General features: G+C 38.0%; 1 protein-coding gene across 1 annotated transcript in view; it reads left to right on the forward strand.

Annotated features, from left to right (window-relative positions):
• flnba (filamin B a) overlaps nt 1-17,796 on the forward strand; it is a 95,282-nt gene extending 77,486 nt beyond the window's left edge. Inside the window, exons 38-45 of the mRNA XM_079844568.1 lie at nt 4,037-4,303; nt 6,041-6,178; nt 6,313-6,428; nt 12,078-12,210; nt 13,597-13,773; nt 15,560-15,778; nt 15,871-16,074; nt 16,824-17,796. Of these exons, the coding sequence (XP_079700694.1) occupies nt 4,037-4,303; nt 6,041-6,178; nt 6,313-6,428; nt 12,078-12,210; nt 13,597-13,773; nt 15,560-15,778; nt 15,871-16,074; nt 16,824-17,011 (1,442 nt within the window). The 3' untranslated portion in view covers nt 17,012-17,796. The remainder of the gene's footprint in view (nt 1-4,036; nt 4,304-6,040; nt 6,179-6,312; nt 6,429-12,077; nt 12,211-13,596; nt 13,774-15,559; nt 15,779-15,870; nt 16,075-16,823) is intronic.
• Nucleotides 17,797-24,140: the final 6,344 nt, after the last annotated feature.

A 24,140-nucleotide genomic window follows, 5' to 3' on the forward strand; every position in this document is an offset into this window, starting at 1 on the left:
CTGTGTAATGGAGGGTTAGTGGTGATCTAATCCAGGCCACACAGAGCGTCACTGGAGCTCATTCACTCATTCACGGTCTGACTCTTAATGTTTTCATGAGATTGAAAGACATAAAGAGTGAAAATAACGTGCATAAATGACCAAATATCAGACATGGGTCCTCATTTATAAAAGCGTGCGTATAATGATCCTTCTGAAATGTTCCTATGAAGGATTTATAAAATGTCTGCATGCACAAATGTTCGTAAATGCATCTCTTTATAAACCGCAATGAATTCATTTTAGTTATGTAATTATTACAGAGCAGTTAACATGTTGGTCATTTGCAAATATATCCAATACTGGAAATACTAGTTAACGTTAGATAATCATTAACAAAGATGAATAATAAATGTATCGCTCCCTGTTAATTCATTGTTAGTTGATGTCAGGTCAGTTAAGTAATATTGACAGATACAGTTTTTGATTTGAATAATGTATTAGTATTTATATTAAGTATTTTTCATTGTTCGTTCATGTTGGTTAATGTTATTGTAAAGTACCAATATATTAGTGCTTATTGTGATTAATCTTTCAATTTTCTAATCGATGTTGAATTCATTGAATCACTGGTATATAATCACAAAGTGTTTGAATATTTTCACGTCAGTTTCTGCTTATTCCTCACTTCTGATGTAGGGTAAAATCCCTGGTATTTAGGATCAAATTTGATCGCACGTGCATTTCATAAATGAGGCCCAATGCTTCTACTCTAGCATCTTTTCCCCCACTTTACTGTTTTTCTGACCTGTTCTGTCCTTGATCTCGTTTCTGTCTTTCTTCCCGTTTTCTGCGTCTACCTCCTTCAGTGACCTGGTTTCTTCTGGCTTTGGCTCGTGAGTTGCTCTCACGTGGCGTCTATCGCTCCCACTGCTCTATTCGTCTCGGGGTCAAAGGTCAGGCCACCTCAGGGTCTCCACGCCCTCTGAGGTCGACATGCTTCACCATGGGCAGAGTGTGGGTCACCCGGATTGGCACGGCACCCCTGAGAAGGCCCTCCGGAGGGCTGGAGGGTGCGTTTTAAGCGCTGGGCATGTGGACGACGAGGTTGGCAGAACGCGCTGCTCTTGATTCCCACGTGTTTGTGTTTGCATGAACGAGAGCTGCTTTTTTTGCTCATTTAAGTCAAGTCAACTTTATGTAGCGCTTTTTACAATGCAGATTGTTTCAAAGCAGCTTCAGTGTTAAACAGGAAAATGCATTTCAACTCCATAAAATGTTTCATTATTTACACATCGCCATGTCGTTACAAAACTGAGTGACTTTATTTCTTCCGTGGAACACAAAAAGGATGTTTGTTCATGCTGCTGTCGGTCTTTTGTGCTGCACGGAAGTCATGCAGATTACAGTTAGTAACACTTTACAATAAGGTCCCTTTAGTTAATGCATTGACTAAGAATATGCAATACATTTATTACTAGGTGTGTAACGATATGTCGTTAATCGATATATCGCGATATAAAAATGTGACGATATGCATCGTTGATGTAAACGATATGATTCACGATTAGGGTTGGGTACCGAAATCCGGTTCCAATATGGCACCGGTACTTGTATAACCGGTATGTACCGGACCGAACCAGAATGCAGATTTCGGTTCCTCATTTCGGTGCCAAAATTCAAACGTGCTTTCGCGCTTTGGCTGGCACCGAGCCAGAGATAGACGCTCGGCGCTGGTCACATCACAACTCATGACAACTATTCAGTGTTTTCAACGACATCATGTTTATTTCAGGTTTCAGACATTTAAATGCTCATAAGTAGGCTAACGTTACTAGCAAAAAACACACACTGATGTCTATGAATGCGGCAATGACAATCCTTTCAGACGATTATAATTTGACTAACATTACATGTTTTATTCACATCAGATACATGCACATTATATAATAACTATATTTACTCTATTCTTCTTCCAGTTCACTGGTCACTTACTTTCATGTATTTCGTAAGACGAGAATGCACTCAAGTGTTGTAAATCCGACAGATCCGATTCTGAGGCGCAAACTAACATGGCGTCGCCCATTGCGCTTTATAGATCAGCTAACACACATTCACTCACACATTTGAACATCAGATAGTTCGTGACACAGTTAAGAAGTTTGTGAATATTTTGAATAAAAAGAAAAAACGAAATAAACCCAATACAGCTGAGCTGTTGCGGCTGCTGTGTCATGTGAGAAACATGACGCGTTGTCATGGAAACATTAAGGCAATGCGTACTAAAATATTTAGCCAGAGAATATGATCATATTTCAAAATAAAGCTGAAGCTCGAAGCTGGTTAGTAGCGTACCAAGAATACAGACGACTGCTGTTATTACTGTAACTGTTATTTAGAGTTAAATTAGGCCTGTAGTTGGGTTAGGTGGCTATTAGGTTTTACTGTGAATTTGTAAATAAGTCAATTATAATTTGTAAATGAGTTAATTGTTTTGTATTTATTTATATTCATACATTTAAGTATACATTAAACTTTTAATAAATGGTTCAATTTAAATAAATAAATAAATAAATAAAAAGCCATTTAATGTCATCCACCTTGTTTTGTGGCCTTTAAAAAAAAAAAAAGTATCGGTTCAGGCACCGTTTAGGCACCGGAACCATTTTAAAAGTATCGGTTTGGCACCGGAATCGAAAAAAATTCAAACGATACCCAACCCTATTCACGATATAGAGGTGTTTTATCCAAGGCTCATCTTGCTGTATTTATAAGGTATAATTCACCCAAAAATGTAAACTGTCATCATGTACTCGCCCTCATGTTGGTTCGTTTAACTTCCAAACACAAATTAAGATGTTCTTTATGAAATCTGAGAAATTTCTGTCCCTCCGTTTTTAAAATCCATTCATCTCAAACTTAAAAGGTCCAAAAAATGTATTAAAGGTGTCGTAAAAATAACTAATTGAGTGTATAATCCAAATCCAAGTCTTCTGAAGAGACATTATGGCTTTATATGATGTAAACACTGTAGTAAACACGGACGTTCAAATGATTGCGTGACGCGTGCAAACAACATGAGAGTGAGCAAATGCAGAATTAAAATTTTTGGCTGAGCTAAACATTTACACAACTGTGACGGATTGCATTGATCATCTGAAGCGCACGCACTGGAATGGCACTCCTCAAACTGGCAAACATCAAAGCGCAAGGTGCCGCTTTTAAATGATGCACAAACATTTAAATCACCAGATCACATTTAGTTTTAGTAGTATGATTATTCAAAGCATTTTAGATGGTTTACTACTATATGTAATGGCGGGAAAGGTGGAACATGCTGAGCAGCGGGAGAGAATGCTGCCTGCATTGAAAGCGTTTACGGTTTAAAAGTTTACGGAATCTGTGACATTATACATTATATTCAACATTTATATATAGTCGTTTAATGTAGTAATGATGCAATGGGGGAATTTTTGTGGGTCCTGATGATAAGAATACGCTAATAATAATATTAGGTTATTTTAATAATAAAATATTAAACCCTCTTTAATTTGGCTTAAAATATTGTGATACATGTCGTATCGTGAGTTCAGTATCGCAATTTATATTGAATCGGGACACAAGTGTATCGTTACACCCCTATTTATTACTGCATGTATTAATCTTTGTTAATGTTAGTTAATAAAACATTGATAATAAATCATCATATCAGAATGATTTCTGAAGGTACATGTGACGCTGAAGACTGGAGTTATGATGCGGAAAATTCAGCTTTGATCACAGGAATAAATAAATGTTTGACCGGTAGTGTATTTTTAAAAAATAATTTGTATTTGTTAGTTCATGTTAACAAATGGAGCCTTATTGTAAAGTGTTACCATTTGCTTTTTTGGCTGAACTCTTCTAATAAACCTGAGTGCTGTAAGTATCATCTCTCTGGTATGTCGCTTGCAAAACCTTGAGAAAGTGCTGACGTCAGAACAGCTGAGCGACCGATCCTCCATCACTCTCTTCATTCAGCTCTCCCAAGAATCCTTCTGCTTTTTGTTCTCCCCAGAAATCGACATTCACGACGTCTCGGCGCAGGTCACCAGCCCGTCAGGTGCCACAGAAGCTGCTGAGATGGTGGCTGTGGGAAACCACACCTACTGCGTGCGCTTCGTGCCCCATGAGATGGGCGTACACACGGTTAGTGTGAAGTACCGTGGGCAGCACGTGCCAGGAAGTCCCTTCCAGTTCACCGTGGGCCCGCTGGGTGAAGGTGGTGCCCATAAGGTGCGAGCGGGTGGTCCGGGTCTGGAGAAGGCCGAGGCGAGCGTGCCAGGTATGAACACCAACAAAATGCTCATTAATATTTGGTCACAGTTTAAATTAGGGTCCAATTCTCACTATTAATGACTTTAGCCTCAATAAACTCCTAATTACTGCTTATTAATAGTAAGGTAGTTGTTAAGTTTAGGTATTGGGTCGATTTAAGGGATGTAGAATATGATCATGCAGAATAAGGCATTAATATGTGCTTTATAAGTGCTAATAAACAGCCAATATAATAGTAATATGCATGATAATAAGCAACTAGTTAATAGTGAGAATTGCACTAAAGTGTTACCTAAAATGAATACATTATAAAAGCATTATGAAATTTTGTACATTGTGGTAGTAATTTAATTTAAAATAATTTAAAATTTGTTTCAATACTTTCATTTTAGTGAAAAAAAAAAAAAAGGTGGAAAATTATATTTAAATGCAATCTTTTCTTACCATTTTTTACCATGAACACCATAAGAAATTTTAATTGTTATTTACTCACTCAAATTACTATTTTTATTCCATGGAACACAAAAGGAGATGTTTCTAAATGACAATTTTGTTAATTAATATTTCATACATTATAAAAAGATTTGAAATGTGTACATTACAACAGGTAGTGTTTGTTGTACTGCCTGCAATTTTATTTTATTTTACATTTATTTTAATATAATTTTATTTAAAAAGGGTTGAAAAATCTTACTTGTAAATGTAAATCTTTTATAAATGTATATCTTAACTAAATAAAATTTCAGGCAGTACAACAAATATTACCTTAAATAAAAAACCAAAAATGACGTATTTTAATTTAATTTGAATTATATTTAAACTGCAGATTAAGGTGGAAAATATATTTGAAAGTTATGAAAAGAAAAAAAATATTTGTACATAATGTTGTACAATTTTATGCATTGCCTTTTAATTTTATTTAGCATGTAACTTAATTTTACATTTATTTTAATATTTAATTTAAAAAAGATAAAGATATTTATTTATTACACCATCTTTTATGTTCTTTACCGTGAACTCAAAAAATAAATATTTAATTACTTACTCACCTGATGTTTATGGATGGTGATAAAATGTTAATTAAAATTGTATACATTATAAAAAAAATTATTTTATACTAGTTTTTATACTGCCTGTAATTTAAATTCACATTTACTTTTAACATTTAAATTAATAAAAAAGGTGGAAAAGGGGTGGAAAATATATTAGGGCTGTCAAAAGATTAATCGCGATTAATCACATCCAAAATAAAAGTTTGTGTTTACATAATATATGTGTGTGTACTCTGTATAATTATTATGTATATATAAATACAAACACATTCATGTATATATTTAAGAAATATTTGCATGTATATACTGTATATACATTTATTATATAAAAATATTTTATATATAAATATAATACATTTTTCTTAAATATATACATGCTTGTGTGTTTTTATATATAAATAATAATTATACACAGTACACACGCATATATTATGTAAACACAAACTTTTATTTTGATCGATTAATCTTTTGACAGCCCTAAAATATATTTAAATGCCATCTTGAAAAAAATCTTAATGGTCCTTTTTAACGCTTCATTTTTCATTCTGTTAAATCTATAAATAATTCAGTTTATTTTCTGTTGAATTATGAATTCAACATGAATTCTGTCTTCATGAACTGTATATAGCTCTGCTGGTGACCCACAGTGTGTTTTAGAGATGTATTGATCATATCCCTGATCTCTCGTGTAGCTGAGTTTAATGTGTGGACGCGGGAGGCGGGCGCTGGCGGTCTGGCCATCGCTGTCGAGGGTCCCAGCCGTGCAGAAATCTCATTTGAGGAAAGGAAGGATGGATCATGCGGCGTCTCCTATGTAGCTCAAGAACCTGGTATATACACACACACAATGCCTTTCTGTCCTGGGCTCCTTTTAAAATCTATTTCTCATGTCATTTGAGATCTTGAATCCCTTCATTTAATGCAGATGCTCAGCAAATGTACCTTATCTCAAAACTCTTTGCAGGCGACTATGAAGTGTCTATAAAGTTCAACGACGAGCACATTCCCGACAGCCCGTTCCTGGTGCCCGTGTGCGCTCCCGTAGATGACGCCCGTCGACTTACTGTTACCAGTCTTCAGGTGAGACATGAGGAAACATCAACACACAGATGCATGTCCGCAGCTATCAAAGTACAGCTATTCAATTCCCAAACCAACCAACATGACTCTTATGCTGCGTTCACACCGAATGCGAATTGAGCATCTGGAGCATAGATATCCATAATAAAGGCTAGATGTCTTACGGCGGAGTCTCTAACGCCATCACAGGCGGCCATCTTGTCACAGGCAGGGCTCTGTGGTTCCTGATGTAAGGCGAGTGATCTGCATGAACACAAATACTCTCATCTCACTGAAATCTTGACGGATTTACAAATGGTTTGGTTTCTTACAAACGTTATTAACGTGGCTATAATTATGGATGCTTGAACAAATTATGAATAATTTTTCATAAGTATGCAGTGTCATAATTACATCTCTGAGGTTTATAAGAAACCAAACAGTTTGAAAATCGGTAGAAAATTGAGCAGGTTATGGTTATTTAAAAAGTGCAAGCACCATGAAAACAATGTTATGAGTGAGCGAGCTGCCTGTGACAAGATGGCCGCCAGGTGCAGACGTCGACCTCCATTGGCCAGCAACGTGGACGAGACAGTCTTTATTATGTATATCTATGATCTGGAGTACTTCAATGTAAAGACGCGTTGACGCGTGGTGGTCCTGCGGCACGATGGACGTGATTTCGCCTCAGAGGTGAATTGAGTGTCTTGAGCGAGTGATTTTATTTGGTGCTTTTTATGCATTCACGCATTTGAAGCGAATTCACGTCTGACGCCCGAGTTGAAAAATCTTTGGCGTCTGTTTGTGACACGTTAACCAATCAGGAGCCTGCTTACTGCCGTCATGTGGTGAAGTGATGTGATAAACAGGGGCAGGAGTCACTCATTCAACATGGAGGAACGACTGATAATTGGCAGTGAGCAGTACTACGGAGCTTTTTCGCTTCAAATGCTCGCTTTATACGTGTGTCCAATTCATGTTGGACACGCAAATGGATTCAAAATGTTCAAGTGTCGAACCACACGCGATAGAAGCGAGTTTGACACTCAATTTGTGTTCGGCGTGAACGCAGCATTCCAATGGAAAACTGTCAGACTCAGCGCAGATGGTATTAATATGGAAGTTTCTACGTAATGACACAAATACTTTAGATGTATTATAAATCTATACAGCGGTTAACATGCATGCTAGTTAGCTACATCGCTGTCTACATAGGCAGCTGACTTCTAATGACACTCATATTTGTGTGAAATTAGATCTTTTCATAGATAGCAACACAAATTTTAATGGCTTTTATGAAGTGCACCACTGTTTAGGTCTGCTCACTAAGGGTACATTTATTTATTCCAAATGCAATAAAAAACGTAAAATTGTGAAATATTACAATTTTAAATAATTGTTTATTTCTTTCCTGTGATCAAAGCTGAATTTTCAGCATCATTACTCCAGACTTCAGTGTCACATGATCCTTCAGAAATCACTCTAATATGCTGATTTGACGAAGGAAACATAAGATGCTGCCTTTGAATTTGGCTCAAACGAGGTGTCTTAGAAGGTAGCATAATGTCGCTGTCTACATTTTTAGACCAGGCTTCACATCAGGGCCGCACGTATGATGACTGCATGTTGTCTATATAGACAGCTCACTGCGTTTTGGATCAGATTTATCCAGTGAACTCGTCTTTGAATAGCTGTCGGACGTCCCTCATCTTTGTGTGGCTGTTCTGGTGTTTCTCTTGTGTTTCATTTAAAGGCTTTTAACAGAATCAACCGTTGTAAAGCTCACAGTAGGATCAGTTGAAGCAGAGAGAGGAAGACGACACCGACTGCTAGAAACCTCCCTCCATCCATCCATCCATCCATCCATTCGTATCCCATTATTCCCTGTAGTTTAGCAAACCCTGTAGTTCTCATTTTCTCTGTTGTCAAATTGTTGTCAAATCTCTCTCAGCTTTAGCTGATCTTAGGTGAGTCCAGGTGAGATTCTCAGTATCCAAACATGTCATGTTTTAAGCATTGTATTGCATTTATTTTTAGGATTATGTATGTTCAAACCATATGACAATATATATACCGGTACCTTTTTATTCTCTACATAAAGTTTGGGGTCAGCAAAAATGTATATTTTTGTGAAAGGAATTGAATATATTAAATTTCAACAATGTGTTAAATTGATCAAAAGTGACAGTAAAGACATTTATAATATTACAAAAGATTTCTATTTTAAATCAATACTTTTTTTGTACTTTCTATTCATCATTTCATCATGAGTTTTCAAAATTGATAATCATTGAGCAGTAAATCATCATAGAATGATTTCTGAAGGATCATGTGACATGAAGACTGGAGTAATGATGCTGAAAATACAGCTTTGATCACAGAAATAAATTACATTTTTACAATATATTCACATAGAAAACATATATTTTAAATTGTAATATTTCACTTTTTTGCTGTATTTTTTACAGGGTTCCCACGCTTCTTGAAAGTACTTGAAAGTACTTGAATTTCAGACACATGGATTCAAGGCCTGGAAAGTACTTGAAAACAAATATAGGTCCTTGAAAGTGCTTGAATTAAATTTGAAATAAATTTTGTTTAGAATGATGTTATTTAAAAAAAATGTCCTACAATATATGTGCTATCAAAGACAGAACAAAACGTTGCTTATGTTCGGGGGGTGGAGGGGTAGCAGGGGAAAAAAAACTTGAACCGATGTAGAGCAGTATACACTTGCTGAAAATGAAAAGTTGTGATTTTCATGGGAAAGCATGGGAATATGCTGTTTCATGCATACTCAGCTTTTTACACGGTTATAGACTTGGATTCCCATCCTAAACATGGACAAAGTTTCACAAAAAAAAAGTTGGACATTTGGTGGAGTATCTCTGTGCCAAAAATACTCCTTCCGGTTTCTCATAAGTTTCGGACATTTTTTCGAGTATGGGTATATGGGGCGGAATGTCCTTGTACGGGCCGTACGGGCGCGCGACTAGAGCGAGAGAGCAAACGCTTCAAACGTCTCCAAAAGATGTGTGTTTTTGGTTGTCATGGCAAGACAATCATGTTTTTCCGGAGCAGCAACGGAGTTGTGCAAGTGTTTGTTTGTTCTAGGGGTGTCCCCGACTAATGATTTACATATTCTAATCAGAATTGTCGAATCTTTCTATAGTCGAATCATCGAGCCCGATCTCACGAAAATGCGTATAAATAATAAGAGTGTGCAATCTCGTGGAATGTATACGGCAAAATGAGTTTTGGCGTGCATGGTACGGCGTTTTTCACGTTCATATGATACGCACTTTATGGCATATTATAAGTGCGAACCCCCCACCCCCTACCCTCACCCTACCCAAAAGCGTGTCATATACAAGCCATAAAATGCGTATCATATGCACGCGAAAAACTGCGTAGCATATGCACGCCAAAACTCATTCAGGCGTATATTCCACGAGATTGCACACTTGTACTATTGATACGCATTGTCATGAGATCGTGTTGGATCATCTATGTGTGTGTGAATGGGTTGGGAGGGGCACGACAGTCAGCAGGCGAGTAAAACTATTTTTTTTTTATTTTACACACTCCACACAGCAAGGCCTTTTAATAAAGCGACCAAAACTGCCTGCCAACTGACAGACGAACTGACAATGGCTTTCTTATTTAGGTTTAAATAAAAGGTAATGTGGTGGATAAACATTTGTAAAATGTTTTCTCATAATATTTTAAAGCCGCGATCGAAATACAAAACATCGCACAAATATATAAAAGCACATTTTGATAAATAAACCAAAAAAAAAAAAACCTGCCTATAGAGGAAAAGAACACACCGACTGCAGACAGGATTTGCATTTCACATTTTGCGAAATTAAATTAAATCGGCAAAATTGTCATTAATTTTCATTAAAAAAAATCATTAATTTACAGAATTAAATTAGAACAGAATATACATTTCTAATAATAAAAAATAAATAAAAACGAAATAAAGTCAGAATCAAGTCACAGGGAGCATAATACATGTGTGCAAAATGCCAAAGTGCAAGGGAACATAATATAAAAAAACACAAGCCACAGTTAAATTAAGTAACCCTGAGTGATCAATAAATAAAATAAAAATAAATAAATTATTAAAACAACTAAAGTTTTGCCAGAATTGTGAAATTTCTCTTGTTAACTGCCGAAACAACAATAAACGCTAAACTGGCTTTTTTTTTTTTAGCTAAACATGTTCACAGCAAATTAAAATTAGAAACGGCTTAAATGTTTGAAAACACTTGTACCCGATCGAAAAAAATCCATTCTTTCACTCTGCTTGTGTGCGTTTGAGTCTTTTCGAATTGTGTGCGGGGAAAACCAACTTGTTAACGTTGGCCGGCTGTAGTGCGCTCTTAAACTTGCCCGTTTTAAGTGGAAAGCCATGTTTGTTGTTGATGAGTGCTAGGACATGAGCTGTTGGCACAACTGCATTTAACTTTTTTGGATCATCTTTTGCCATTTCAAAAGTGCATCCACACTTTAGAGTTTCTTATTCCAGGCATTGTTAAGGATTCCCTGCCGCCAAGATGCGCCTCGTCTGTCACGGATCAGGGAAAGTGAAACTTAAAATCTGTCACAGGGGTGGTTGGATTTACACACACACACACACACACACACACACACACACACACGATATTTATTGAACGCTTCTTTCTTTTCACGGTTTTTTTTCTTTTACAGCATCATCATAATTAAAGGCTGTATATAACTTTATATAATCGTACAAAACCAGTAGTTATGTGTGAAATTAGACATTGAGCACCCCCATATTGCCAAAATGGTATGATCCTCGTTTCATAACACCCGCAAAGATTCGACTGTGAGATCGGTGGTCGAATCAGGCTCCGGATATCGATGCATCGAATCTTCGACTATTCGGGGTCACCCCTAGTTTGTTCCCTGAATTTCAGCGACAATGGTTTATAAACAAGGTACAGTTCAACTCCGGATTTGTAGCTCGCCTAATGCTGAAAGATGGAGCAATCCCAGCGATTAAGGTTCACAGTCGTGTGTTGGTAGCAGGTGGTGAGTAAAAATGCTTCAAATGTCTTTGTGTTGTTAGCTATCGATTCCATTGTTTTTCTATGTAAACATGCATAGCTCAGTCGGCGCTCACGTCATTCTTTAGCTCTGCCCAAACGATACGCCCCCAGCCGCTCGGCTTTTTTCAGAAAGACTCGGTACAGCGTATCTTTCTTTTATAAATATAATAAAACTAAAGACTTTTCGGAGATATGAAAGATGCAATACTACTCTATAGGTACTCAAGATTGACATGATATTGACTGAAAATGAGTGTTTCACCCAAAAAGTAAGGGTTAAGTCCCAAAAAGTCGACGTGTTCCTTTAAGTAACCTACTTTAAGAGGTCTTTCGTGATGCTACATATGCTGGGTTATGAATCTGATAGGTGCTTGAAATAAAATGAATGGTGCTTGAAAAAGTCCTTGAAAGTCCTTGAATCTGGTGTTCATGAAAGAGTGGGAACCCTGTTTTTATCAAATAAATGCATTAAAAAAGCATAAAAAAACATATCGCCCCCAAACGTTTGAACGGCAGTGTATGTGCATCAACAGTCTTTCCCAGAATGCACTGGCTCCATATGCAGGTGTAAACTGTTTGTTCACTAATGTAGGAGTCGGGTCTGAAGGTGAACCAGCCCGCATCATTTGCAGTGCGTCTGAACGGGGCAAAGGGCAACATTGATGCCAAAGTACACAGCCCGTCCGGAGCGCTGGAGGAGTGTGTGGTGTCTGAACTAGAGCAAGGTGAGATGATCATGAGCTTTAACAGTTTAATGCATTTCACACATTAAATCATTTTCTGGTGTAACTAAAAGTGAAAGGACCTTTTTATTATTTTAACATGAAATTGCATTTACAGCCCATTTGGCATGATACATCCCACTCAGAAATGTTTTATGGAATTAAAATAGCTAGTGAAGGGGTTTTCATTCTGGCTTTAATTTACAACTGTTAACACTTTACAAGAAGGTCCCGTTAATGCATTAACTAACAATGAGCAATACATTTGTTACAGTATTTATTTAAAGGTGGCGTGAGTGCTTTCTGGTAATCGATGTTGATTTCAAATCACCAATGCAAACACGCCCCTATTTTGATAGCTCCGCCCAGCACATGCATAACCCAGGCAACGACTGGCCGATAGTCGAATTTTCAGTGAAAAAATCATCCCTTACGTACCAAAAACACAAACATCCTCATGAACAATTCAATAGCACAAGCACGGAAGTCCAACTAACGAACATATTACAATTATGACAAGATTAGAGGGTTATATTGATCACCAAAAGAGGACCCAAAGGAAACAAACGTATGTAACTGAAACAGACAGTGAGGAGGTTTAGCCGCTCCAGGCTAATCGGGTGTGGAAATGAATGGGCCTTTATCATCGCTGAAGTGAACGACAATGCGATCGCATATGGACAAGCAAGCGAACATGACACACAAGCATATTCAAACAAAAGCCAGCATATATTAGTTCTGTGAAACAAAACAAAACCAATGTTACTCGCCTATCGAGAAGAAATAAAGCAACCTCTCTTTCTGTCGTCGCTTGGCTTATGTCCGTCCTGTGTCGTGTCTTTTGAATAATGACGTCCACTGAGCGCTCTCTTCTCCCCGTCATTAGTAGACATGCCCCTTACTGCTGATTGGCTACAAGTTTGTTTTGGTACTCGGCCCGAGACACTTTTATAAAGCAGTTTTGAAATGACACTTACCTCACTTTTAATGTTAGTTAATAAATACAGCTGTTCATTGTTGGTTCATGCCAGCTCAGGTCCATTTAAATTTGACCCGATACAACTTTTGATTTTATTCATGTAAAAAAAATTTTTTTTAATTGCTCTGTTTTTCATAATAACAAGCATCTTGTCACCCAACATCCAATTGTTGACTGTTTTCAAGTTAGAACAAACACTTTTTAACCTGGAAATGATGAATTGTATGATAACAAGAGATTGTGTCAGTAGAGCAACTCAAATTTGAGGAAATGTAGAAAAAGGTATATGATATATGTGCCTTTGTCTGCTGTGAATCGAGACCCTGATTGCCATTATTTTTGTCATTAGCGTCATTAGTTTTGCTCATTCTTCCTTTGGCGCTTTGGTTAATTTACTCTTCGTTTTCCAGACAAGTACGCCATCCGTTTTATCCCACGCGAGAACGGCATCCACGCCATCGACGTGAAGTTCAATGGGACGCACATCCCGGGCAGTCCGTTCCAGGTCCGCGTGGGAGAGCCAGGACAGAGTGGCGACGCGGGACTCGTCACTGCCCACGGAGCCGGTCTAGAAAGAGGAACCACAGGTAATGCTTCTGACATTAATTGGACACATTACGTGTTGGCACTGGGCTAAAAACAATTATGCAGAAATAAAAGCCTGCGCAGGTTTTCCTCTCCGCCGTCAGTGTGGTTTCAACACTGTGAATATTGATTGCTTGATGGCATGTCGAGAGGAAGTTACGCTCTCTCGCTCATGGTGAACGCGCCTCATTGTTTTAGCGAAATGATTTAAACAGAGGGATCTAGGATTACCTAACCTATTTCTCATGGATCACATCCAGAACAAATGTATGTCTTCACTGTAACTCGTCTAACAACCCAATGTTGCAGAAAAAGTCTTAAACTCACTGAGACATTTAGCTCTGCTCCAAAACCAATGCAAAAGGTCGGCAGCATTATTATCTCTCCTTCTAAGCTAGAAATGTATTGCATTCGTCAGCATTAAAATGTATTGCAACTGCATCGGTCTAAAGACAAAAAAGCCAAACGGTTGGCTTAGAGGAAAGTGTACATTTGGTTTTACAGTGGCCAAAGTGTCAGGATGGCCTCGATCCTTCCAGCTGGTCACGTCTGAGTGTGTGTAAACCAGCACTGGATTGATGTTAGCAGAACAGACGAATGCTCGCTGTTTATCGTCTCACAGCAGGTTTGCAGACACACAGACTGAACAGAATAAAATAGACACACTTTACTGCACGTGCATGCATTACCTGTTTACTATACAATGGTGCCATGCATACGGAGCGCATACTGTAGTTACAAAAGTATAGTAGTATGTTATAGGGGTGTAACGGTACACAAAACTGACGGTTCGGTACAGCAGGTTTAAAAAATGGCTTTTTATTCGTTTTTTTATTAAACTGTGGTTTACTTAAATTAATTCAATTAAAAGTTTCTTAAAGATAATGCTGTAAAATATATAGGGAGCCCTTATTGCACATTATTACTATAATATTAAAGGTTAACAACAGAGCCCAAACTATGAGCCTTGATATTCATGTTAAGTTATAGGATAATCAACACTCAAATAACAAACATGTAATCTTCACATAAGGCAGTTTTTGCATTAACTCCTAAATCTAATTATAAAATAGTTTTTTCTCCAATTCGTTGTTGAAATAAAATCTTAGTGACTGTCATTTTCATGTCGTTTTTTTTAACTAAACATAGCATTAAATAATCAAGATGTCACTAACAGGTTAAGTAGAATATATATGAATATCCTATATATATATATAACCTAGATATAGATATAAAATGTAGGCTAATATAGGTCATATATTTAGTGAAAGTTGATTTCTCTAGTGAACTAACAGCTAGGGACACTGAATGACTTCTGAGGTAAATGATGCTGCGTGACATTGTTTACAAGCTGTTTGACGTCTTTCTGCGATTGAAACTGAGCGATTACACGACATATGATACGTTTCAGCAAGTGTTATCCTCAACATTCCTTAAGATATTAATTCATGTTTATTCGCGCGCGCCGCGGCCGCTTGAATTGACGCGCCTATACAGTGATCAGTCATCACATTAAAGAGTGTCAAAACGGCATTTATCGTTTGAATTTCGTGATAAAATGGACTGAATACTTAATATGTTCTAGTGGGAACTAGAATTGAAGTGTGTTCCGTGCTTAAAACAAGCCGACTGTTGACTGTTAAAGATTGTCAATAGTTTGATATACCAAACTGTCATTGTGACGACTGTGATGGCTGACAGGAAGCAGGAAATGAGAATATTGCAGTTGTCATGAAACGGTTCATCATACTCATTCCTACATTCTCATGCTCACGTCTCCTCTGACAGGCAACCAGGCCGAGTTTATCATCAATAACACCAAAGCTGGACCCGGATCTCTGTCTGTCACTATCGAGGGCCCGTCGAAGGTGAAGATGGAGTGCCAGGAGTGTCCCGAAGGCTTTAAAGTGCACTACACCCCAATGGCCCCTGGAAACTACATCATCACTATCAAATATGGCGGCCCCAACCACATCACTGGAAGCCCGTTTAAGGCCAAAGTCACAGGTGTGTAGAACTGGAGCCAAAAGGATTGAGTGTGGTGGCGGTCGATGATTCAGTTGTTAGTCGACGTGTCCAACTCTCCATTTGCTCTTCAGGTCCACGGCTGGTGAACGTGAGCAACGCCAGCGAGATGTCCACTCTGATGGTGGAGTCTGTGAGCAGGTCGAGCAGCCTGAGCTCTTCCAGCTCGTCTCCCAGAGCCGCTTCTGATGCCAGTAAAGTGCTCAGTCGAGGTCCAGGTCTCAGTAAGGCCTTCGTGGGCCAGAAAGCGTCTTTCTCTGTCGACTGCAGTAAAGCAGGTGAGATCTCACGTACATGCATTCAACAAAAAGATTTTGCATATTTTCTGTATTACATATACCTGGCTCTCGCCCATTAACATAGCCATAGACGCTGGAATGCTGTTAAAGGAATTTTTCTATTATTTTTGTATAGTTTTGTTAATCATATCATTTGTATGTAATAAATATATATTATTTTAAATAATGCTTGTATATTTTATTATTTTATATTTTATAAATAAATTATCAATTACAATTATTTATTTATTTATTTATTTAAATAAATACATATTTTATTATTATTTTTAATAGTACTTTTTGTGTGTATATATGTATATATCTATACGTGTGTGTGTGTTTGTACACGCGTATATATACATACATACATACATACATACATGCATACATACATACGTACATACGTACGTACGTACATACATACGTACACACACGTATGTGTGTATATATGTGTGCACGCATAACATACACACGCACGCATAAAACACACACACACACACACACGCATATATTTGTGTGTGTATATATGTATAATTGATGATAAAATGTATTTATATGATAAAATATAAAAGTATTATTTAAATTATTTACATTTACCGTATATACATAAATATATTGTAGAAATAATATTTCTTTATTATAATTTTTGTTGTTGTTTTTTTTCAACCCTCTAATAGTTTTGCATTGAGTTGCATGTATTTGTATGAGCTGTATAACCTTGTATCGGTGTGTGTGTGTGTGTTTACCAGGGAAGAACATGCTCCTGGTCGGGGTTCATGGTCCTCTGACGCCCTGCGAGGAGATCTTGGTCAAACACACGGGAAACATGCAGTACAACATCAGCTACATCTTAAAGGAGCGGGGCAACTACATTCTGGCTGTCAAATGGGGAGACGAACACATCCCAGGCTCCCCCTTCCAAGTCACTGTCCCATAATTCCCTGCGGCTAACCCAAAACACTCCAGAGAGAGACACTGTAAAAGAAAAAGAAAAATAGAAGGCATCAGTGAGCGAATCATTCTGACCTTCTTCATTTTGTTGAACTTTGCACTCGATCAGGTTTTTGACTGGAATGTGACGCATTATGACGGTAACGCCGACGGCATGTTTTTATGATGCATGAATTGTACATTTCTTCTGTTTATCGATTTAGCTCAGCATTACAAGTTTAAGGTTGAGCGTTGAAATGACCGTGTATGAACAAACTGATCAGGGTTTCACACCCAGGCGTCTCTTTACTACTGATATTGACTTAATTGTTCATCTCTTTCTCACATACTGTCACTTTTAATTCACATATTATAACATTTCCATGTGTGTTCCATTCTCACTGCATAAACTGAGCTGTGATGTCATTTTACTAAATCATAAATCAAATCAAGCACTTGTGTACACAAATACAATTACTATATGTCAAGATCTCAGAGCCCTCAAGACCAAAAGACTCAGTATTTCACAATTAATCCGATTTTCTGCCTTTTTGAAGACACTAATATGCAAATGTCACAGTAATAGATGTATGCATTCTTCAGACCTTTATGTTTGTCTTTAATTCTGCTAGTTTTGATACTCCAGTGGTGAAGTATTTTGTAAGTGTTTTAAGGGCAAGGGGCCTATTTTGTATTTAGCCATTGGTGCCTTTATTGTGAAAAACATGAGTAGATTTGATGTACATTTGCTTATTAAAACTGACTGGAATAAAGAATTCAGAATATACAATGTTTTGTTATTTATGACGAGTGAGACTTTATGTGAGCGTGAGTAAATGATCAAATGTCTCTTTGGTTCCTGTTCACACTAACAGGAAGTGAAGGCCACCTTGATCCATATAATGTTCTGTTGTTACTGTAGAAGTGACCCTGAATACAGTACAGCAAATGTTACCAAACGAACGTGCTTATTATAGTTCCAAAGGATTACTCCTGATTGTGCTTTGTCTAGGCAGGATTAGCTCAGGAAGAAGTCATTGTGATTTACAGGGTTCCTACGGGGTTTGGAAAAGTATGGAATTTGATTTGAGTGATTTCCAGGTCTGGAAAAGTATGGAAAAAATAAATCAGAGTATGGAAAAATATTTATGTTTCCAGACTATTGTCCCTATTTCATTTTCTAAATATAAAATTAATTTCTAAATGTATATAATAAATATATACACAATCGTTTTTTTTCAATGAATGAAAAACTTGTAGCCTATATGGCAGTAAAGGTCAGACCTGGTGTTCCTTCCTTTTCACAGTTCAACAGTGGTTAACACAGCACTTCGTAGTTTGAGAAAGCAAGTTGGGTTTGAGGATAAAACAGAGTCGATAGTTGAGTTCTTAAAGGAATAGTACACCCAAAATGAAAATTTGTCATTTATTCACCCCCATGTCTTTCAAAACCATAAGACTTTATTATATTAATATTTTTTATATTTTAAATTTGAGAGATTTTAGTCCCTTTTATTAAAGGATTAGTTCACCCCAAAATGAAAATGTCCTAATCATTTACTCACCTCAATGCCATCCAATATATCCATGACTTACTTTCTTTAGTGAAAGATAAATTAAGTTTTTGAGTTGGTTGCCATTTTGGATGCATTGGGGTGAGTAAATGATTAGGACATTTTCATTTTAAGGTGAACTAATCTTTTAAATATCTTCATGTGTCCAATCCCTTACGGAAGGAAAATATATTTACCAATATATTACTTAAAATATATTATAATATATTAATATATTGATGGTACATATATACAATATATGTAATATATTGCAGTATATTGCAAAATATACAAATGATTGCCGCTTTCAATATATTGCAATATATTGGAAAATATAAATATTAAATCCCATATATGGGAATATATCGCCTAATGTATTACATGATATTTTCCAATATACTGCAATATATTTTTGTTTCGTAAGGGATATTTCCAAGATTAACAAAAGTCTTATTAGTTTAGAATGACATAAGGGTAAGTATATTATGATAGAAATTTCATTTTTGGGTAAATTAATAACCCTTTAAAAAAATTGTGACTGATTTAGCATTTTGATCGTTAAGGTCACAAAAGGCAATATTTTAATATAGGATTTCTAAATATTAGATAGCCTACATAGAGGTTTTGACTCTAGGTAGTGTTTTTTGACTTTGTGTTTCGGGAGACCCGAGTTCTAGTCCTGCCTCATGGACTTTTCCCAATCCCGCCCCCCTCTCTCTCCCACCTTACTTCCTGTCTAGCTACTTTCCTATCCTAATAAAAGGCAAAAACGCCAATACTAAATCTTTAGAATGTAACACTTGTTAGTAGTTGAATTTGAAAACAATTTATCAGAACAAGTTAAATATGGTCGGAAAAATCTGTAGGGAAGTCTGGAAATTCGAGTCTGGAAAAGTCTGGAATTTTGAAATGAAAATTGTGTAGGAACCCTGGATTTAGTAAATCCACTCAGCTCTTGTGTTCATATTGTCTAGCCTTTGTTTAAAATGAGTCTATAGGGGAGAATGTGCTTTGTGTCTGCAGTGGGTTTGAATTTGTAATATTGTAGATGATGTCATGAAACGCTCTGCTGCCTCCTTCAGGCAGATTGAAGCATTACAACAGCCGATTAAAGGGTTAGTTCAGGCTAAAATAAGCCAGAAAGCAGCATAAACTATGTCTACACGTCAACGATGATGTACTAAAAACAGAAACGTTTTTGGCTTTGCATTTTTCGCATACTGACGACAGCGTTGTCTAAACGATCCCGTTCACACGGATCCACGAAAAACAAACAAACGCTTTTTGACTTTCTCAGTTTGTGTAAATCCACTTTGGGTTCAGAGTAATTATTTTTTCCCGTATTAACTGCACACGTCTAGTACAATTATGTGGTTTTGTTTCATTAATACGGTGTGTACTTTTCTTTTTTTTCTCTTCTTGGTTTACCCCGAAATAATGGAAGTGAAGTGTGACAACATGCCCCATAGGTGGAGTACATTATAACGTATGACAGCCTAAAAAAAATCTAATAAAATATTTTGTCAATAAAATACAATTATTAACTTTCTCAAATAAAATAATGGCTTTTTTTTAATCATTAAAAATACACTATTTGAGTTTGACAACAAACACACCTCAACACAGTTATACAGCATGGTTCAAATAATAGTAATTAAGCATTTCTGAGCATTGACTCTTTATTCACCTTTATCTAATGGTTTCTCAATAGAATTCATAAAAGTATAGAATCTAATAGTGTAGTTCTAATAGGGGCTCATTGTGACAACATGCCCCACTTCAACTGGGATTATTTAACCCCGGCTTGTGTCTTAGATCAGCATTAAAGAACAATATCAACTGTTACATAACAGATATAAGATTAAAATATCAGATGTGTCTTATTTTAAATAAACACAAAAAAACAGAGATGAAAAATTAACTTCAGTAAAAAATGTACTTTAGTATTGGTTAAAGCTGCTGTCCGTAACTTGTTTTTGTGTTCAAGATTTACAAAAATTATATAATGAGAATGTACAACATTAATCCATTTCCCAAACCATGTTTTTGTCTTACCCTGAATCATTATGGTACACATAAAATAAGTGTTAATATTGGGACTATTTCACTCCAGTCTGGTAGGAGCCACAGCGGAGGAGCACAATAACTGCGTGGCTCGCCATAGACATAAACAGAAAAGAAGTAGATCTGGCTGCAATGTTTTTCTGAGACGCATGCAGTTCTGTTTATTAACCGCTAGAGCGCCAAAAGTTACGGACTGCAGCTTTAAATAAACGTTCAGTGATATCTTCCAAAGATTTTTACATTTTGACTCAATTTTTTTCTCTAATGTTGCTATGGCAACTAGTTAATACACTGAGCACATTCTTTTCGTCAGTGTGCAATCAGACGTCCAACCAGGCGTAGCCTATATGAGCACTTTGGCTTGCCATAGAAACCCCCCTAAAACGTCTATAATACACAATAATAGATTCCTAAGATTATATCCATAATAATAAAATAATGAATTTCTATGCAGCGAGAGTGAAAGAGAACACTTTATACTCGTAGCTCAACAGCGGCTGAGACTGGCAGATCACGTGACCACCCAGTGGCGGCTTCTCCCAGCCAGTTGAAGATTGAACCCCTACACTTTAAATGGGAATGGGAGATGAGACCCTGACTGGTTTATTGCACGTTACACCCAAAACACACTCATGACTCATTAAGACAATAGGTACAACCCGTTTGGACCATGCGCCTGCCGGCATCCCAACCGTTTTTTGCGTCGTTAAAGTAGCAAAAGTGGATTCAGACACGCCCTAAGAGCACCTGCGTCATGAGCGTCTAGACCATACGCTCAGATCGTTAAAATAGGGCCCTAAGTCTTCATGACATTCTGGTCTTTAGATATGACTTGTCTTGGGTTTCTCCTTCAATGTAAGTATATAGGACATACTTACATTGAACAATTCATAAGCCAGATTTCTTAAAAATTTTATAATAACAAACTTAACTCTAAAGGCTATGCAATTTGATGTATAATTCATGCCCTTAACCCAAACAGTGTGGGGTGAGTTATGTAACTAAAGTTGGGGTTAAATGTGTTTTCAAATGCCTCAGCAAGCATCATTTCACATGACTGACAGTTCAAATCAAATCAAATCAAATCACTTTATTTGTCACTCTACATATGCACAAGTGCAACAGTAGGTGAAATTCTTAGGTGCAGTTCCGAGCAACATGGTAGTCATGACATGACATGTACAACATTTAAAGCAGCATCAGATTACACTGATGCGCCCACAATTACTCACAGCACAGTAAACTCTACAATAAACAATAAATAATTTACACAATGTGAGTGTAGTTCTCACAGCTTTAAACAATATACACATACTTACAATATACATATACTTTAAACAATATACACTAAACATACACTAAACAATATACATTACGCTATAATAGTAATAATAATATACAATGTACAGTATAAAATATTATTCACAGATTGAAAAATTGAAATCCAAAGTGCAATAGATGCTGTATGATAAATAAATGTGTATATAATGTGTGTTTATCTACAGTGGGTTGTGCTGAGTGATATTCTGTCCAGTGTGTGTTATGATCCTGATGGGTCAAGAGTTAAGGAGTCTGATTGTTTGTGGGAAGAAGCTGTTCTGGAGTCGGCTGGTGCGTGATCTGATGCTGCGGTACCGTCTGCCTGATGGCATCAGTGAGAGCAGCCCATGGTTCGGGTGGCTAGAGTCTCTGATGATCCTCTGAGCTCTCTTCACACACCGCCTGACATAAATGTCCTGGAGGGAGGGAAGCTCACCTCCGATGATGCAGCTGGCCGTGCGCACTACCCTTTGCAGGGCTTTGCGGCTGCGGGCGGTACTGTTGCCGTACCAGGTGGTGATGCAGCCAGTCAGCAGGCTCTCTATGGTGCAGGTGTAGAACCGTGTGAGGATTTATATAACACTTTATTTTATATACAGTTTATATAACACTTTACAGTTTATATAACACTTACGCAGACTTCTGAGCTGCTGTCATGATGAGTGATAATCTGCTGCATAATGTCCTGTTCCTCATTGTACGTGTGATTTATGGTCATATGCACAATAAGGCTATCACAAGCACGCCAGGCTCCACCCCCTCGCAGTATAGCGCACGCAATCACCCGAGTTCTGATCACACACACCTGCTGCTCATCATCACCTCATCACTGCCTGCACTTAAGCCCCACACACTCACACAGTCACTGTCCGGTCTTGTTTGCACATGCTACGGCTCCTGCACACTCTTGGACTCACCTGTGTACTTTCCTGTCTCCAGCGTCTCCTCGTCTTGTCCCCAGTGTCTCGTCCCCAGTGTCTCCTCGATCTCCTGCAACGAACACAGACTGACATCACCCAGAGCACTTCCTGTTTACCAAGTATCACCTGCTTTGTACTTACCTGCCACGCTCATTCTGGTTGTCAATAAACTGTCATCTCTCACCAGCACTTGGTTCCCGTGTCTGTCTGTTTGTAACAGAAGACCGGACCAACACCGTCACCAGATGAGCACTCCGGATCCGTTTCAAGAGCTCGTCGATGCACTTCATCAACCAACACCTGCACCAGCGAGCACTTCCGCCAACACCACAGCTTCTTGGCCGCCTGTCGACACCAGTCCCATGGCCAAACCGGCGCCCTTCTCTGGCGCGGTGGAGGACTGCAATGGATTCCTTCTCCAATGCTCTCCTTCTCCAATGCTCGCTGGTCCTGGAGATGCAACCGCACCTGTATGTCGATGATCACGCCAAGGTAGCGTTTATCATTACTCAACTCTCTGGCAAAGCACTTCGCTGGGCGGAATCCTTGTGGTCCCAAAATAATCCTGTTATCCAGTCTCTCTAGTTTTGTGTCCCACTTTAAGGAAGTGTTTGGTAAGCCCAGCTGGGATTCTGACATCGGAGAACAACTCTATCATCTGAAACAAGGTACGAAGTCAGTCAATGAATATGCTCTGCAGTTTCTGACTCTCGCTGCTGCCAGTGGGTGGAACGAGCGTTCCTTGTTAACAACCCATCGACAGGGTCTGGATCCCAGAATTGCATCTCGCTGCATACGAGGATACCATCGGCCTCGAACGCTTCATCCAGCTGTCCATTCGGTTCGCCACTCGTATGCAGTCGTTTTTCGAAGAGCACCAGGGCCAGTCGATGCTCTCGTCTTCCCTCCGTTGCCTAGAGGACGTCAGCCCTCCAGAACCAGCCAATGAACCCATGCAAGTGGAAAATCAGAGATTGACTACGGCTGAGCGGCAGAGGCGGCTGACCCTGAATCTGTGCCTGTATTTTGGAACATCAGGGCATTACATCGGAGAATGCCATTCACGTCCACCACGACCTTTGGTGAGTGCTATCATTCCGTCACTATGCAAGATGAAGCCTCTCACCACTGTTGTAACCCTTACTGCTGCCGATGTTTCCCTTGCAGTTAATGCTCCCCTCGACTCAGGGTCAGCCGGCAACTTCATCTCAGGCACCCTCTGCTGCCAGCTCAAGCTCTGCACAACTCCCACCCGACCATCTACCAGATCCAATCGATA

This window comes from Gobio gobio (genome assembly GCF_949357685.1).
Source record: "Gobio gobio genome assembly, chromosome: 19".
Taxonomy (NCBI): Eukaryota; Metazoa; Chordata; class Actinopteri; order Cypriniformes; family Gobionidae; genus Gobio; species Gobio gobio.